Source organism: Cucumis sativus, chromosome 4, assembly GCF_000004075.3.
Source record: "Cucumis sativus cultivar 9930 chromosome 4, Cucumber_9930_V3, whole genome shotgun sequence".
Classification (NCBI taxonomy): domain Eukaryota; kingdom Viridiplantae; phylum Streptophyta; class Magnoliopsida; order Cucurbitales; family Cucurbitaceae; genus Cucumis; species Cucumis sativus.
In genome coordinates, this window is record NC_026658.2 from 4,591,509 (window position 1) to 4,605,865 (window position 14,357).

The window sequence follows — 14,357 nt, forward strand, 5'->3', positions numbered from 1 at the left end:
TTTCTTTTCTTTTGTAATGTTTAATTCTCTCAAATTTGTAATCCTTTTTTTTCTTTTTATCTAATTTAGATTTGGGATTAATGTTAATTTTCGTATTTACTTAGATCAGAAAATATATATTTATGTCGTGAATTCAGATATTAGGTCACTATATGTATTTAGTTTAACTTTGAAATGTATTGTATATATCTAATCATAAAGACATGTCCATCTTTCTATGTCACATTCTTGGACCATTGGATCTATTATCATATTATCCACTACTATTCAATTAAATAATTTTTAATATAAGAGATACTGTATAATACTCTACAAGAGAATACTAGCGTTTTGAACTACCACATCTATAATGGAGAGATACCCACATAAACTTTTATTAGTTTTTGAAATTTTGTTATGTATTTAAATATTTTCAATAATTTTGTTTCCAACAATAAATTTTCAAAAATTGATGTTAGGAATAAACAAGTGATTGATTAACTAAAATATAATTTTTTGTTTTGTTAGAACGTGTTTAACTCAATGGTATTTGTATGACTTTTCTAATTTCAATCTCTTACTCTGTAATTATTGTATTTAAAAAATTTAATATAATATTTCAATTAAGTGAGTTTAATTTAGTAGTATTGACGTAACTTCTACGTTAGAAGAAGGAAGTTTAAAGTAACATCCTAAGATTGACAAAGACATGAAAGATACAACTATAAATTAGGGAGTGGAGTGAAGAAGGAGAAGGAGAAGGAGAAGGAGAAGGAGAAGGAGGGTGTTAGAAAATGAGTGATTGGTGACATGGAGGAGGATCAAAACAAAACGAAATGGAATAAGAGAGGACCAACTTGAATACTTAAATACATCAATTGTAATTTATATTAGGTCACATGGGCAGGAGGAGACGATATTAACAAACGGACAATGGGGAAACCCAATGAAGAAATAGGAAACCTTTTTGTACTTAACCACTGTTCTTGGTTCAATATATTCCTCTTAACCTTTTTTTTTTTCCAATTAAAATCAAGAAATCATACTTTTAATAAACATTTCATTTTAAAAAATTGAATACATATTTTGTTTTAAAATTACTATATCACAAAACTTATAAAAATACTTACAAATATATTAAATGTAAGAATCTGATTGTATAAATATTCTAAAATTTACTATATTTTTGTGTAATTGAGTGGGTTAAGATTTATCTTTAGTCTAATAGAATGATTGGTAGATGAGTTATCGCTTTGTTTATTTGACGATGTGGTGAATAAACTCAAAAAGTAAACCTTCTAAAAATATAAATAACATTTGATATATTGAAATATTTTCTTCTTCCTCCTCAAAATCTCTCAAACTAATTTTTGTAATATCCGAATAATATAATTTTAATTAATCATGTAAAATACATAGAACAACCTAATATCTGAATTAACAACATAAATCATATAAAACTAATCACTTTAGTTCTAGACCGATTAAAAGTGTATTTATCATAAGAAATTAATTTTTGTAATAGCACAAAGCTAACCTTGAAATAAAGAAACTAAGAAATTAATTTTTGTAATAGCAAAAAGCTAACCTTGAAATAAAGAAACTATCAAATAGACTGGAAGAAGCAGACGTGGGTGATTTCTCGTTTTGTTTTATTTTTAAACAAACGAATTACTCACATCCCATAAATATATTTTGGTTCAATTTGCTACTAAACATAGTTTAAATTCTAAGTTGATTTCTAGACTTTATATGTTATTTTATTTTACTTCTTAAATTTATAAAAGGGTATGTTTTAATTCATAAACTTTTAAAAAGAGTATATTTTGGTCATTATTTAACTCTCTGATCCAATGGTGAAGTTGATTTTTATGTTTAGATTACTAGATCGTCAAATTAAGATAATCTCTTTTAATAATTAAAGTTTTAATTTTTAGTTAAAGATAGATGATAAATTAATGTTTTATTGAAGAATTAAAAAGATCAATATCTCATGTATTTTGATTTTCACTTTGTTCAGACGTTGTCATTCTACCTCACTTTCTCAACTCCAACCACGTATAAAAATTTTAATGCCTCATTTTTTGGATATTTTATCATTAATTGATATGCTCTTTTTCTCTTCCTCCCAATTAGTTTTCCTTTATTTTCTGTGGGGTTTTTGATTCATCATAGTGTTGTGAGCTTATTTTATTTTCTTGTTTATTTTACCTTGTCACACAAGTTAAAATATGCGGAGTTCTATTTTATTTTACTACACTCAATGTTGTTCTTTTTATTTGCTTAAAAATATTTACGACCTATATAACAAAATGAGAAAGTCACGAAATTAACCATTTTTTTTAAAAAAAATTAAGGTTCGTCTTTCTTTATTATCGTCTTTCTCCTCTTCTCTATTGCAATTTTTTTCTTTCTATCATCTTTTCCTCTTATTCTCAAATTTTTTTTTCTTTCCATCATCTCTTCTTTTGCATTTTTTAAAAATGTTTTTGTTTGCTCTTTCTTTCCATATTCTTTATTCTGCAATTTTTCTTTCTTTTCATTGTTTTTTTCTCTTTTGCAATTTTTTTAAAAAAATTTCCAAACGATTATTTAGTTGTTTGTGCGTCAAATATAAAATATCGTAAAAGTATTGTTGAATATTGGATTGTCAACCAAAATTAACCAAATTTAAATAAAAAAATAAAAGTCAAAAAGTTAAATGTAACAGATGATTTTCAAATATATTAAGTCATCAGTTGGTTATATTTTTTAAAAGATTCCTGTTTTTAGTTGTTTTATTTTTCGTTATTAATTAATTTGCGAAACAGAAGATTAGTGACAATTTTTTTTAATAACAAATTTCAGAAGTATTATGTCCTTAACGTGGGGTACAATTTTGTAGGAAAATAAATACGTTTTAATTTGAATTCGAAAAGACAACACTAGTCTTTTTTAGATTGGAGAGAAAAAAAGAAGAAGAAAAGAAAACACAAGTGGAGTTTAGAAACTACAAAAATAAATCTCATTGCGTATAAAATGTGTGGACTTCGAACTTCACATCATTCTCCACAGCACAGGGAGAAACACAACCAAATAACAATGGAGGATATTAGAGCTCGCGCCGCCGCCGAGGACTTCCAACTTAACTCCCAACACATACCTTCACGCCTCACCACCTTTAACCGCCTCTTCGCACTCATTTATGCCTGCGGTCTTTTCGCTTTATTTTACTACCACCTTACTTCACTTATAAATTCCACTTCTTTGGGTTCCTTCTTCATCTCTGTTTCTCTGTTCATCTCCGACGCCGTTTTGGCCTTCATGTGGGTCTCTACTCAATCCTTCCGGATGAATCCACTCCGCCGCCGTGAGTTTCCAGCCAACTTGAAAGAGTTACTGAAAAATGACTCTGATTTTCCAGCGATAGATGTGTTTATTTGCACGGCGGATCCATACAAAGAGCCTCCAATGAACGTCGTGAACACGGCCTTGTCGGTCATGGCGTACCATTACCCAACAAGTAAGACATCCGTCTATGTTTCAGATGACGGTGGGTCAGCCATGACGCTGTTTGCTTTTATGGAGGCGGCCAGGTTTGCTGCCACATGGTTGCCGTTTTGTAGGGAAAACGACGTTGTAGATAGAAATCCTAATGCCTTCTTTACTTCTACTTCTAACCAAGATTGGAACTCCGAGACTGAAGAGATTAAGGTATTATTACCCTTTTTATTTATTTATCATAACATAGAGACTATTTTATATTGTTCTAAAGTTATAGGGATGAAATTTGTAATTTAACCCCAAAATTTATATAATTATTATTTTTATTCTTGCATAATTTATAATATACTAGAGAATACCTATTACATTACCAAATTTTAGATGGAATTCAAAAATAAATTTTAGAAATAAAATAAAGATTCTTAGAAAATTTAAATAGTTTGTGAATCTACAAAAACTTCTTAAATAGAAGATTCATGTGTGGAAGGCGTTTCTTCTATCTTTTATTTTTAACCTTCTTTCTCTCTTGTAGTTATCTTTTTAAAAAATTGATTTTTATTTCATGACAATTTAAATTTTATATATATTATTTTAAAAACGTTATATTAATTTAAAATAAAATAAAAAATCATACAAACAAATATGTCAGGTAAGTTCAACTTACATTAAATTTATGGTAAATTAATGAATCATCTATTCTTAAAATATTGTGTAAATTTAGTACGTTTATGATAAAATTCTACGAAACAAACAAAGTTATCGGAGGATTCTAGATATTTTAAAAGTATTCTTAGAAAAGAAACACCAAAATTCAAAGATGCTATGATTTTGTAACAAAGAACATTTATAACTTCGAACATCAAAATATTTTAGTTGTCTATATTTCCAAAATGACAAACAAGACTCGTTGGGACAATCATCATTTTGGATTGTTATCTTTAAAAAAATATAAAAAAAAAAATCATTCAAATAACATCTATATTTTAGTTATGGTTGAATTTGATCAAAGTATTTATTTAGTTCTATTCCACTTAACTATTATTAAGACAAGGGATGAAATAGTGAAACGTAAGGAGTTATGAAATTCTAAGGAGTTCTTAAACTCAAGATATTGTTTGTGTATTTGCAAAGATTTTAATATAAAATTTGGAAGAAAAAATTTAACAAAATTGAACGCTATAAAAGACAAACAAAAATGGGAGAATTTTGTTCCATTTTGGACCTGAAGAAAGAAAAAAAAAAGAAGCATATTTATTCTTATTTTAAATTATTGAAGGATTGACATATTGATTTTGTACTTTCAAATTGGTTCCTAATAGTTACGAACTTTAGTCAATAATGATTTAATAGTTACCAATATAATATTTGCGAATTTGAGTATCGTTAACCAATTTATTAATCATCGTCATAAATACGATTAAGATTTAATGGACATATATGAATTGCCAATCATGGTTTATGAACTGACAAATCAATGGTTCCCAGACCCACAAATTTCTAATAAAATACAAACTACAAAATGAGAGGGTCCATTATTTTTGTTTTATAAGAAAAAGGAAAATGAGGGGATCGGAACAACTTGATATTAGTAATTGCATATTGAGAGAAAACGAACTCTTTTTTGGCACCATATAGAACATTTATTCATATTATTTCATATTATTAATTGACATACTACCTCATAATTCAAGTCTTTGTACTTCTACACATAATAAACCAAAACATAGAACTCTTCCTATCCGTTGTATCTTGCATTATAACCTAGATGGTTTGTTAAGTTTTTCTTATTTTGTTGTTTGACATTTAGATAGAAGATTCATGATAGCTTTTCGTTTTGTAAGTTGTGTTGATTTTTGGTTTTTAGATAATGTACGAAAAAATGAAAAGGAGAGTAGAAAACATTTGTGAGAAAGGAAAGGTTGAAGATGAATTGTTGAATGGAGAAGAAGAGCGTATGACTTTCAATCAATGGACCAAATCTTTTACTCCTCAAAATCATCCTACTGTTATTAAGGTATATTATTACTTATTTCTACTTATGAATTTTGTAAATTTTAACCCAAAACAAAACCTATATAACTTATTATTTTCACAGCACAATCCTAAATAATTTAAGATTGGATTTTTATGGTAATTTGTGTGAGGTAGGTAGTATTGGACAGCAGTAAGAACAAAGACATTAGTGGAGACCTATTGCCAAATCTCATCTATGTTTCAAGGCAAAAAAGTGTAAATTCTCATCACAATTTCAAGACCGGTGCTCTTAATACTTTGGTAATCAACCATTAAACTCATTTAATTTATGTTTGTTTTTAAGTTCTATTTTATAATATTTCTTCTTTTTTCTCATTTTTTTTATCTACCCTTGCTATTGTCTTGGTTGAAATAGCTTCGGGTATCGGCTACCATGACCAATGCACCAATTATTCTCACTTTGGATTGTGATACATATTCCAATGACCCTCAAACACCAGCTCGTGCCTTGTGCTATTTCTTGGATCCAAAACTTGAGAAAAACTTAGGATATATTCAGTTCCCTCAACGGTTCCGTGGAGTTAGCAAACATGATATATACGGTGGAGAATTAAAGCACTTATTCCTAATCAATCCACTTGGTATGGATGGATTGTTAGGCCCAAATTATGTTGGTGCTGGGTGTTTCTTTGTTCGACGGGTATTCTTTGGAGGTCCATACTCATATGAGGCACCTGAACTCTCCCAACTTAGTCCAAGTCATGTTGTTGAAAGGCCCATTCAATCTCAAGAGGTCTTGGACTTGGCCTATTTAGTTGCAAGTTGTGATTATGAGAATAATACAAAATGGGGTTTGAAGGTATGGTGGTTAAAATTCAAATGATGATGTATAGTTGACGTCTGAGATGCTTTTATTGTTTCAAAATATGTCCAATTGAATATTTTGTTCTCTCACAGTTTAAATTTCTCTGTGTTGTGTTGGCAGTTGGGGTTTAAATATGGGTCTTTAGTGGAGGATTATTTTACAGGGTATCGTTTGCAATTGGAGGGGTGGAGGAGTGTATTTTGCAATCCGAAAAGAGCAGCTTTTCATGGTGATGTGCCCATAACCCTTCTTAGTGTGATGAATCAAACCAAAAGATGGGGTATTGGGCTTTTAGAAGTCAATTTCTCAAAGTACAACCCGATCACTTATGGTGTAAGGTTCATTGGCCTTCTCATGGGGCTTTCTTATGCCAATTATGCATCTTGGCCCTTTTGGTCCATTCCTGTCATTGTTTACTCCTTCCTACCTCAGTTGGCTCTCATTAGTGCCACTCAGATCTTCCCCAAGGTTCATTTTTAATACCCACAAAATGTTCTATAATTTTAGAATAAAATATTATATCAAAATATCACATGAAAATTTCTCTATAATCAAAGTCATCTCTCTATTTGGATTTTTTTTTTCTTTGTAGGTTGGTGATGCATGGTTTGTAATATACATACTGTTGTTTCTTGGAGCTTATGGTCAAAATCTTGTAGATTTCATTCTTGCGGGAGAAACATTCCGAAGATGGTGGAATGATCAAAGAATGTGGAGCATAAGAGCTGGGTGTAGTTTGTTGTTTGGATTCATAGAGTTCACATTGAAGTCTCTTGGGATAAATTCCAACTTAGGTTTCAACGTCACCAGTAAAGCAATGGATGAAGAACAAACCAAGAGGTACAAGCAAGAGTTGTTCGAGTTTGGAGTTTTCTCGCCAATGTTCGTTCCCCTTACCACTGCAGCCATTGTCAACTTGGCCAGTTTCGCCGGTGGAGTGATCAGAATTTTGAAATCGGGCGGGGCGTGGGAACATTTGTTTCTTCAGATGTTGGTGGCTGGATTTGGAGTGGTGAATTGTTGGCCAGTTTATGAAGCCATGGCTTTGAGAAATGATGGAGGGAAGTTGCCACCCGAACTCACTTTCTTCTCTGTCTCTCTTGCTTTACTTCTTTGCTCTTTTGCTACTTTTTTTTAGCTAGATAAATGTTCCGTAGGAAATGTGGTCTGGTCAACAATTGAAGGACTCATCGTTAAATTAGATTGGAAAATGTCTATTATGTATTTAGTTTTGCCCTTTTAAATAAATGACGATTTTTTTAAGAATATCAAAAAAATAGGTGATTTCAAAGATAAAACATCGAAATTTTGTATAAAAATAGCAGAGGTGAGTCAATTTTCGAAAAAAACTTCATGTGAGAGTCTTTCTTAATGTTTAAAAAACATCAAATAAAAACAATACATACATTTTTTTTATGTTTTAAAAATGTCAAATTGTATCTATTTTTCTTCAACTTTTTGCAAATGTCAAATTTTTTTACGAAAAAGCTTCACCATTCTGTGGTGAGCAGAACCACTGGCAAAACAGCAGCAACGAGAACTAAGCAGAACCGCGGCAGCAAGAACTGCACTAGCAACGGGAGGCGACCTTGTATTTCTCATCCAACCTACGGCCCACCTCCATACTCCTAATCGTGTGTTCACAAAGCTTAAATTTGGACACATTTTCTCTATAATATTGATTGATTCTCAAACACACCTTGTTGGGTTAGTGAGTTGTGTATATTTCTTGGTATACACAGTCCTGAAAATCCTACATTCATTGCACACAGCTATTTCTTAAGTTATATTTTCTGGGAATCTTTCTCTACCTTGGGAACCATGACAAACAATTCATAAAATTTACTACCCAAATAGTGATTCATATATAGGTGCTTTGTTTCCTTCTAAACTTGTTTCTTCCGTGCAAATGTTCGCATCTTGAGGTCCTCAAGTCTATTTGTCAATTAGCTAGGATTTGTTACAAATTCCTTTGCATTCGGAGCATGGTTGTGGAATAAGATGGTTTGCACGCCAATTAATTATTATTGGCTTTCTATGAGAAATATGATATGCACTTTATAATTAAGCTTTTTGGATGCCAGTGGCTAAGATTTTGTGCATCAACATCCTCTCAAGTACCCTTAGAGTTATTCTAATATCTATTTCTGTTTTGGGATATCTTCTCTTGTACGTTATTGACCTTCTTTCCCTTAGGTTATACTAATATATTCTTGCTAATAGTTGTTTAATTTTTTTAAAAATATTTTCAATTAATTTTATTTAAAAAAAACAATCGAATCTAATAAATTTGAGAACTTTGAAAATCGATTTTCTAGAATTCCTTAGCAAAAGAAGTCGATTCTTTCAGAATCTAAGATTCATCACCAATGTGTTTTCTTTAAAATTTCAATATAAATTTATTATAATATTTCTTTACTCTTTGTTTTTACCTATTTAATTTTTCTATCGAGTCTCATTTTTATTTCTATTTATAATTTATAAATCTTTCTAATGTTTTCAATATTTTAGAATCCTTCTCATTTAAAATTTTCTAAGTTTTTAAAAATATCTTTCACAATTATTTTATAAAAAAATCATTTAGAAAATTTATGTTTTAATGTTATAATTTTATATATTTTTCAAACATTCAAAATTTAATATATGATTTGACAAGTTTTTTTAATAATTATTTTATAATAGATATCTTTTTCCTAAACCAAATCCTATGACCAAACCTAAAAAATTTCGATTTTCTAATATTAGAGATCACATCGAGGTCAAAAATTTTATCCCAAGAAAAAAATGATTTTAAGTAATATTTTTTTTTTAAAAGAAAACCTCTCTTTATTATAAAACTACTCGATGGATTTGAGAAATAGAATATTTTTGGAGACGTTTTGAATCATAAACTCAACTCTAGTTTTTGCATACTATTGTTTTATGATTTTATTTAAAAATGTTTACTTTATTTCAGTGTTTGGCTCTTATTTTGTTTTAAAACAAACCCTTTTAAGAATGTTGGCCGCTGTCCGTCGTCTCATGCATGTGACGACAATCCTCAATAAAAAACAGTTAGAAATTTAAAAAATACGTACCTTAAGTTCAAGGTCTTCTTTGTGTTCATGTCGGTTCTTCAATTATTTTTTTTTATTTCTTCCATTGTTCAGGCATGCATCTATGACGTTCTTTGTTCTTCAATCATATATTTCATAGTTCATGCATGAACCTCCCTATCATGCATTTCTTAAAACACTGAACTCGATGATAAAGTGCTACTACCCTTCCTTGACTTGGGTTTGAGGTTCCAACCAAGACCCTTTTGAATAACTTGGTTATCTACAAAAAAAACTTTCACATATTTCGTCCCCTAAGAGTGTTTAAGAATCTTGTGGTATAGGTGTCTATAGTAATTCTAGCATTTGATTCTGCACATAAATAGTTAAGTTATGCACTAAATTAAACTAGAAAATAAATCATAATGCTATTTAAGTTATGCACTAAATTAAACTAGAAAATAAATCATAATGCCTGATAACCATACAGGTGCATCCTCAACTGCTTAATTCATGAACTGGCCACTCTTATTGGCATACATTTCTTTGAATAGCTCCACTCCTATTGGCATGCGTTTCTTTTAGCTCCACACATTCCACTGCTCTCACTACCTCGTTTTTCACTCAGTTCAGATTGTCTATGTAGGAACAGCTTGAACCTGCTACCGTTCATGTACTGTTGTGTTTTCCTTCTTTTCTTTGACCATTTTAACTTGATTTGAGTAGCTTTAATTCTGCGGTTCAAAATGGTGGTGTGAATGAATAGGTCTTAATTAATTTTATAAAGTGAGGTAAGTGGTTGTTTTTGTTTTGTAATGCGAACAAATTTACATGTGTGTGGTTCATAAATTTAAATACTAGCTTAGATCTATTATGTAAGTAGCTGTTCGGCATAGTTTCTTAAAGTTAACTTGTATAGTTTTTTTTTTTTAATGTTTGTTACTAGCGATATCTTCTTGTATGTTTTTGCAACAGTTATAGGTATAATTTGCAAAAGCTTATTGTATCTGAATTGGAAATGCAACAAGAAGATATTTTATTATATGTATTTCCAATTCCATGTCTAGTTTAAAAAATCCTTTGCTTCATTTTTCAATGGGGGATGACGACATTCACTTTTTTATATACATATAAATAATTATCAGGTTTAAGAAAATGTGATTCTTCCTCAACCTGTGTGAATTCCAGATTTCGCTTAAGGAAAACTTCAAATATGTGAATCGTTGGTTTGGGTGAATACAGGTGCTAGCTACTTGGGGGTGGAGCTCTTAAAATCTGGAAATGAAGGAGGGGGGCTTGTCCTGAAAACATTGTGGCATCATTCAGATGCAATTATATGCTGCTCTCTAAAGGTGTGTATTCTACTGTATCGAAGCAACTTGCAGAAATAAATTTTACGTCGAGAAAATGGCATTACATTTGATAAAAACAGTTTTAAATTAATCTCAGGAAAATGGTCGTTGTTAGTCTCCAAACAGTATGCCTTTAGAGTTTCGTTGATCTTAAAGAAGTTATTTTCTGAACAAAACACAAGGCAAAAAGCTCATGTAGTTTTGTCCTTCAATAAATGTCCTATTACTTCTAGTTAATCCATTTCAGTTCTTACATAAGGTCTTTTGTCATTATATTGTACTCGTATTTATGTGCAGCGCTTAATATTTAAAATTAGGCATTGCAGTGTTCACCTTTGCAAATCAGACGGGCCTTGAGATGCTTGAGACAACCTTAGTTGCACTTCAAGAAATAACTTTGGAAAAGATATTTGATGACCATGGGAAAGAGACACTCCGCTCAGAATTTCCACAGCTAATGCAACAGGTCCACCAATTTTTACCATCCTTTTTACAATGGCAAATTTATCTTATATCATGAAAGATGACAATATCGACGTTGCTAACAATATTTGTGAAACTTATGTTTGGAATAGAATGGTCAAATTTTGACTAAGTTATCATGGATTAGGATGGAAGAAAGAAAAAAAAAAGGTAATGAAACGAATAAATGAGAAAACTACCTTTTTGAAGAGAAATTCGTTTTTCATATACATTCTCTCCAAAGAGTTTTTTCGTAGAGATTCTCTCCCAATATTTTTTTTCCTTTTTAAGTGACCAAAGGTGTACCACAAATTAAGAAAATTTCATAGGTATAAAATCAAATGAGATATTATGTGATTGTGTGTGAAATAAATTAATTTTATTTTTTTCTAAAATAACAGAATTAAATTAAATGAGATACTAATTTTTTTCCTAAAATGATAAATATGCTCCTTAAGGTTTTATTTTCTCTTTTTTATAAAATATTTTTCTTTAGAAAAATGATTACTATAAGATTTTATATTATTACAAAAGTTTTACCTTTTAAAAATATGTATAATAAAAATAGGTGATTGCACTATAAGTTGAGTTTAAGTATCTAAGGTGTTAGGCGTTTAAACAAAGCTTGAGGACTAAAGTTGAGCTTACTGGCGTCTAAAAGCATTAGATTTGCGTAACGCGATGTGTTAAGATGTTTGCGGGACATGGTATGACAACTTGGTATTAGAGCATGATTTTGAGTAACATGAGGAAAGAGTAAGTGTTGCTAGGTATATTTTTGGCAAAGTAGAGCTAAACATTTAAGTTATTTTGTAGGAAACAAGGGTATATATGTCGTCAAGAAGAGCAAGAGCTCGATCAAGGACAAATACAACTAAGCCTACAATGGACCGAAAGATGATTCAGTCAATCCGGATGTGAGAAGGGAACAAGAGGAGGCATTATACGATAGGGTAGCACAAAGAATGATTGACGCATTCTAGGCCAAAAAGACAATATTCTTTATTTCATTTTTCAGAATTTATTCCTTCTTCGTCATCTCTTATCTTTGACGTTATTTTTTCATAAAAACTATTCTTTTCCTTATTCTTTTTTTAGTGAATTGTGTCCTTATCTTCTTATTCTTTTTTCATTATCAAATATTGTACCAAAATCCTTATGATTTGGTATAAAATCGTTTAGATTGGGTACAAGATCGTTTTTTGAGAGTGTGTTGCTGATTAAATACGAAATATTTTATTTTATGGGCTAAGCTTTTTCATTTTTCAAAAATATTTTAAACGGTGTAAATATTTTTACATTTTGTTCTTTTTTTATATATAAAAAGAAACCCTTATTACATTGTATAAAAAAAGTAAGAGATTATATTATTGTATTAAAAAGTAAGAGATAATATAATAGAGATATAATAAATAATAATATTTAAGTTTATTTTTACTGGCAAACCTAAACATTTAGTAATTAAAAATCATTCAAATATTGCTTATTAACGAGATTAAGGATGAAATATATATATATGCACATGGTAACAATTTAATAAATTAGTAATTAGAGTGTAGTTCATATTTGTTCACCTTTGTATTTTATTTTATTTTGGTTCCTAAATTTTTTAAAATGTTCGTTTTAGTTCTTGAACTTTTAAAAAATTATACTTTAGTACCTTTCGTTAGCGTTCAGTTAACTCTTTAGAGATCGTTTGGTTTGAGGGTCTTCTAGATGAGAATGAATGCATATATTCAATACTCGTATTTGTTTTACGATTTTCAAACATTTGCATAGAATTTGAAAATAAGTTATTCTCACATATCCTTATATTTTCCACACAAGTTTTTTATTCCCTTCCAAGACAACAATGGATTTCCTTTTTTCTCCTCTCTATTTGACTCTTAGTTGATATATAATCTCATTTGTATTACAATTAATTAATGCTAATTTTAAAAAATTAATATAAAATATTTATTTTAATAAAGGAATAATAATCTATTAAAATATTACTTAAATTTATTTTATAATAAAGTTATTAAATGAATAAAATTATTTCTTAACAAAATTTATTAATTAATTAGCTAACAATATATTAAATGTATTTAATTAGAAAACTAGGATTAATTAAATTTAGTTAGTACAAAATTTCATTTATCAATAATAATAGTTGATTACTTTATCGTGTTTTTAATAATCACGCAATTATTTCTTGCAATTAGTTTTGGTTATATTTTATAGAACATTTCAAAAAAAAAGTTAAAGTAAATTATTGAAAATTGGATAGATTTTGTTATATTTTGTAAATAATTTTAATATTTGATTGTTTTTAATCTATTTCTTAATTTTAATTATCAATTCTCTAAAGTATTTGCCGTTAATATTATTGTTGATTCCAAATTAATTAATTTTTATCAATATATTGTTTAATTAATTAATCTATCAAATTTATATAAGACTTTTGTGCTTAATTTCATAAATTAAATTATAGATCTTATATTCCAAGTATTTTTTATTATCAAGTACCTACAAAATCTTTAACCAAGCAACCCTTTAACACGAGGATGAAATGACGACTTTTATATATAGATGACTAAGCTACCAAATTTTTAGTGTCCCAAGTTTGGATATTTTGTGATTCATTCACGAATTTTCCTCTTTCTTCCATTTCTTTTTTTTCTTTTTTTTTTATTTATCCAGTAAATGTGTTGATTATATATTTTTGTTTTCATAAAATATTTATAGAATAAATTAATAATTTCTCCATTTAAGTAATAGAATGGATCTATAGCTTAAACATTATTCAAATATAGAAATCAGATCATTATTTCATTAAATAATTTAATTTCGTCTCTAGTGTAATTAATAAGTGCTTTGCATTTACGGGAGTTAGTAATTATTTTCGACGTGTTCGAGATATAGCAACTCATATCATAACCTCTTCTTATTATCTCGTGACTCAACATTTGACCTCTGTAATTGGATGTTCTAATTGAAGAAATAAAGTACCAACTAACATGATTTTTGGAGTACCACATACGTGCATGGTATTTTATACAAGACCAAAATACCTACATTCGCGAATTGTAATTATTTCAATATATGCGTTCTTATCAAAAGTTTACTCAGTGTAATTATTTTGAGATATACACTTATGAGTCTGTAATTAATTTCACGTGTTAAAAATGTATATTCGGCCGCTATCATAATCTCCTCCTAATATCT

General features: G+C 29.2%; 1 protein-coding gene across 1 annotated transcript; it reads left to right on the forward strand.

Annotated features, from left to right (window-relative positions):
- Positions 1-2,918: 2,918 nt before the first annotated feature.
- On the forward strand, positions 2,919-7,717 carry LOC101213219 (cellulose synthase-like protein G3). The gene is made up of 6 exons (XM_004148961.3): positions 2,919-3,672; positions 5,327-5,476; positions 5,611-5,736; positions 5,852-6,295; positions 6,422-6,769; positions 6,894-7,717. Exons 1-6 carry the CDS (start codon positions 2,998-3,000, stop codon positions 7,437-7,439), a joined length of 2,289 nt encoding a protein of 762 aa, XP_004149009.3. The 5' UTR covers positions 2,919-2,997; the 3' UTR covers positions 7,440-7,717.
- Positions 7,718-14,357: the final 6,640 nt, after the last annotated feature.